We start from the raw sequence: 2,655 nt of genomic DNA, 5'->3' as shown, positions 1-2,655 counted from the left end.
AAAATGCGAAGAGACGGGGAAGGCGCAGTCTGCCATAAATAGTAGGTAAATAACCCCGCTCCAGATAAGGGGGCCCGTAGGCAACACAAACGATAACATGCAAAGTTACGAAATTAAAGAAAATATATATACAGAAATACACATTAAGGATTATGAAGGTTCCTGGTCGACGGTCGGTGACGTGAGACAGTTGGAGTTGCGAGACGATTAACGATTGACGAATGTTCAACGATTGGAGATGCGGGACGAATAACAAACTTCGAATGTCAAACAAAACGCTTTGATCAGGGAGAGCAAATCCTACCGCCCACCCTGAAAAACCCAAGCTCAACGACAAAGGTTAAATTAACGAACGAATGCGGGATTTGAGGATGCGTTTGAACGATTGGTTTTCGAACGGATGCGACGGCGTGAGCGCCTACGTATAATAGTACCGAGGTTGTCGGGTTCTCGATTGGTCCGACTCGGAGCGGTTGCATCATCCTGTATAAGGAGCGAGATGCCGGTGGACACGCTATTCGAATAAGTCCCCATCACGACTTTGCCAAGAACCGTTGGCAGTAGGTATGGGTGACCATCCCCAAAGACCTTGGTGGGAACACCAGTAACTAGGCGGGGGTATAGGTCAACGCCTATGAGCAAATCGATGGGGCCGGAAACGCCAAAGGAAGGGTCGGCCAGAACGTGATGCGATAATTCTCTGATTACCCGCGTAGGAACCGGACGCTTGGGTAAGTCAGAGGTGATCCGATCAACCACGAGCGCACGGACCTTGAAATTCGTGGTGTCATCGATAAGGGACCGAAGCCGGAATGTCATCGCACCCTTGATGTTGGCGACCTGAGAACCTCCTAAACCGGCGATTCTTCCGTCGAAAGGTTGCAGCTGGCCGCCAATCTTCGTTGCGAGTTCGGCAGTAACAAAGGTGTACTGGCTACCGGAATCCAGTAGTAGCCGTGCGGGCGCGGAATGCTTTGACCCGTGCAATTCGGCACAAGCAGTTCCCATAACTGCCTCCGAACAACAATAATGAGGCCCGGACGTAGCACGGGTATGACCCGCAAAATCCGCGGACTTCGGCGAAGTGACGGCGGCGGGGGAACCCGATCGGCTCTCTACATTCAGTACGCTGTGGTGCTTGGAGCGGCAAAACGTACACGTGTACTCCGAAGGGCATTTCGAAGCGTGGCGACCCGACCTCAGGCAATTCCGGCACAGACCGGAAGACTTGACAAAGTCGTGACGCTCCTGAGGGGTCAAGGCCAAAAACGTATAGCACCGACCTAAGAGGTGCCTCCCATTACAACGGGGACAAGGTGCTTTGCCGGGAGAGACGGATTTCCCGCGTGAAGAAGTGCCGGGTGACTGGCGACGCCCCGATCTGCCCGAATTCCCTGAAGACGTGCGCCTAGGTGGCGACCCGGATGGGCCCGGACTAACGCTGGCGCTCGGATCACTTTTACTAGTGAGCAAGAAGACTCCGCCCTTTCCTCTACCGGTGGGTTTAGCACGTGGAGCGTCGGAATGAGGCTGCATATCGAGTTCGTGAGACAGATGGAATCGCGCTGAGCCTTGATTTTGCGGTACCGCACCTCGGCCTGTCGCAGGTCGTTTCGAACAATGTCATAATCCGCTTCCCAATCGGGCGGCATCGCAGAAGCTCCCTGGGACGCGTAGGCGGAGTCCAACTCATCCCAAATTGTCTCATATTCCGCCCAAAGTGTCTTGCACTCGTCATAATCAACTTCAAAATCGATAAAGGAGTCATCGTCCGCGGCGGTGACGAGTGCAAGCGAGCGTAACTTTAGGAAACCCCGCGTGACGCGCCGCAGCTTGCGCTCAAGTGACCGAACTCGCTCGACGTCTGCATCTGACTGGTCATTCGAACCCATTTTTTTTTTTTTCAAATTAAAATGAATGAAATGATATATAGAATGAACCGATGCTAAAATAAAAAATATATAAGCAATTATATTAAATTATATATAATCAATAAATAGACGAACACACAGGCAAACACACAATAAATACAGTTTTTAATCATTCACACGCATGCAATAAATAAATTTTGTACACAATAAATTAAACTCGCAAAAATATAATATGCAAAACAAACAATAAATTATTATAATTTTTTTTCTTTTATAGAAATAATGACAATATATTAACAAACCACACTCACACTATAAATACACGCTCAATCAAACACACATGCAAATACCACTAATAATAAATTAATTTTAAAATCGATAATTCAAATGAATAAAGTTGGCTTTATTCTACACTACACATATACTGTAAACACTGGGTGCATTAACCTATAATGCCTACTTGCGCCTAGGGTAGAGGCAGATGGGATTAGGTTTCGATAACAGACCGGCAAACCGCGTCTCTTTAAATCTATTAAGATCGTAATTTTTTTTTAAGATTTATTAACAATTTAATTCCTGGTAATCAATATAAATAATTATTTAGACAATTAAAAGTGGGCGAAATGTCTCACACAAAGAATGTTTAATAAGTCTCATAATCTTAAGGTCGTGAGTTTGATCCTCACCCGGGGCACCAAAATGTTTACATCGGGACCTGCCCGTGCTATACTGCAGGTATCCCGAATGTAATTTTATGATTAAATTAAATGTGTGGAAAAGGAGC

General features: G+C 46.7%; 1 protein-coding gene across 1 annotated transcript; it reads right to left on the bottom strand.

Moving 5' to 3' along the window:
* Window positions 1-345: 345 nt before the first annotated feature.
* On the bottom strand, window positions 346-1,536 carry LOC136796538 (uncharacterized). The gene has a single exon (XM_067050519.1). The coding sequence runs from the start codon at window positions 1,534-1,536 to the stop codon at window positions 346-348; it is 1,191 nt and encodes a 396-aa protein (XP_066906620.1).
* Window positions 1,537-2,655: the final 1,119 nt, after the last annotated feature.

This window comes from Halyomorpha halys, unplaced genomic scaffold (genome assembly GCF_000696795.3).
Source record: "Halyomorpha halys isolate HHAL.00 unplaced genomic scaffold, Hhal_1.1 Scaffold1315.1, whole genome shotgun sequence".
In the NCBI taxonomy this organism is placed as follows: Eukaryota; Metazoa; Arthropoda; class Insecta; order Hemiptera; family Pentatomidae; genus Halyomorpha; species Halyomorpha halys.
Note: the sequence above shows the minus strand (reverse complement) of the source record. Positions and strands in the feature narration are given on the sequence as shown.

Coding starts and splice junctions, on each gene's coding strand:
- LOC136796538 (XM_067050519.1), bottom strand. CDS start 1,536: ATGCAGCCTCATTCCGACGCTCCACGTGCTAAACCCACCGGTAGAGGA.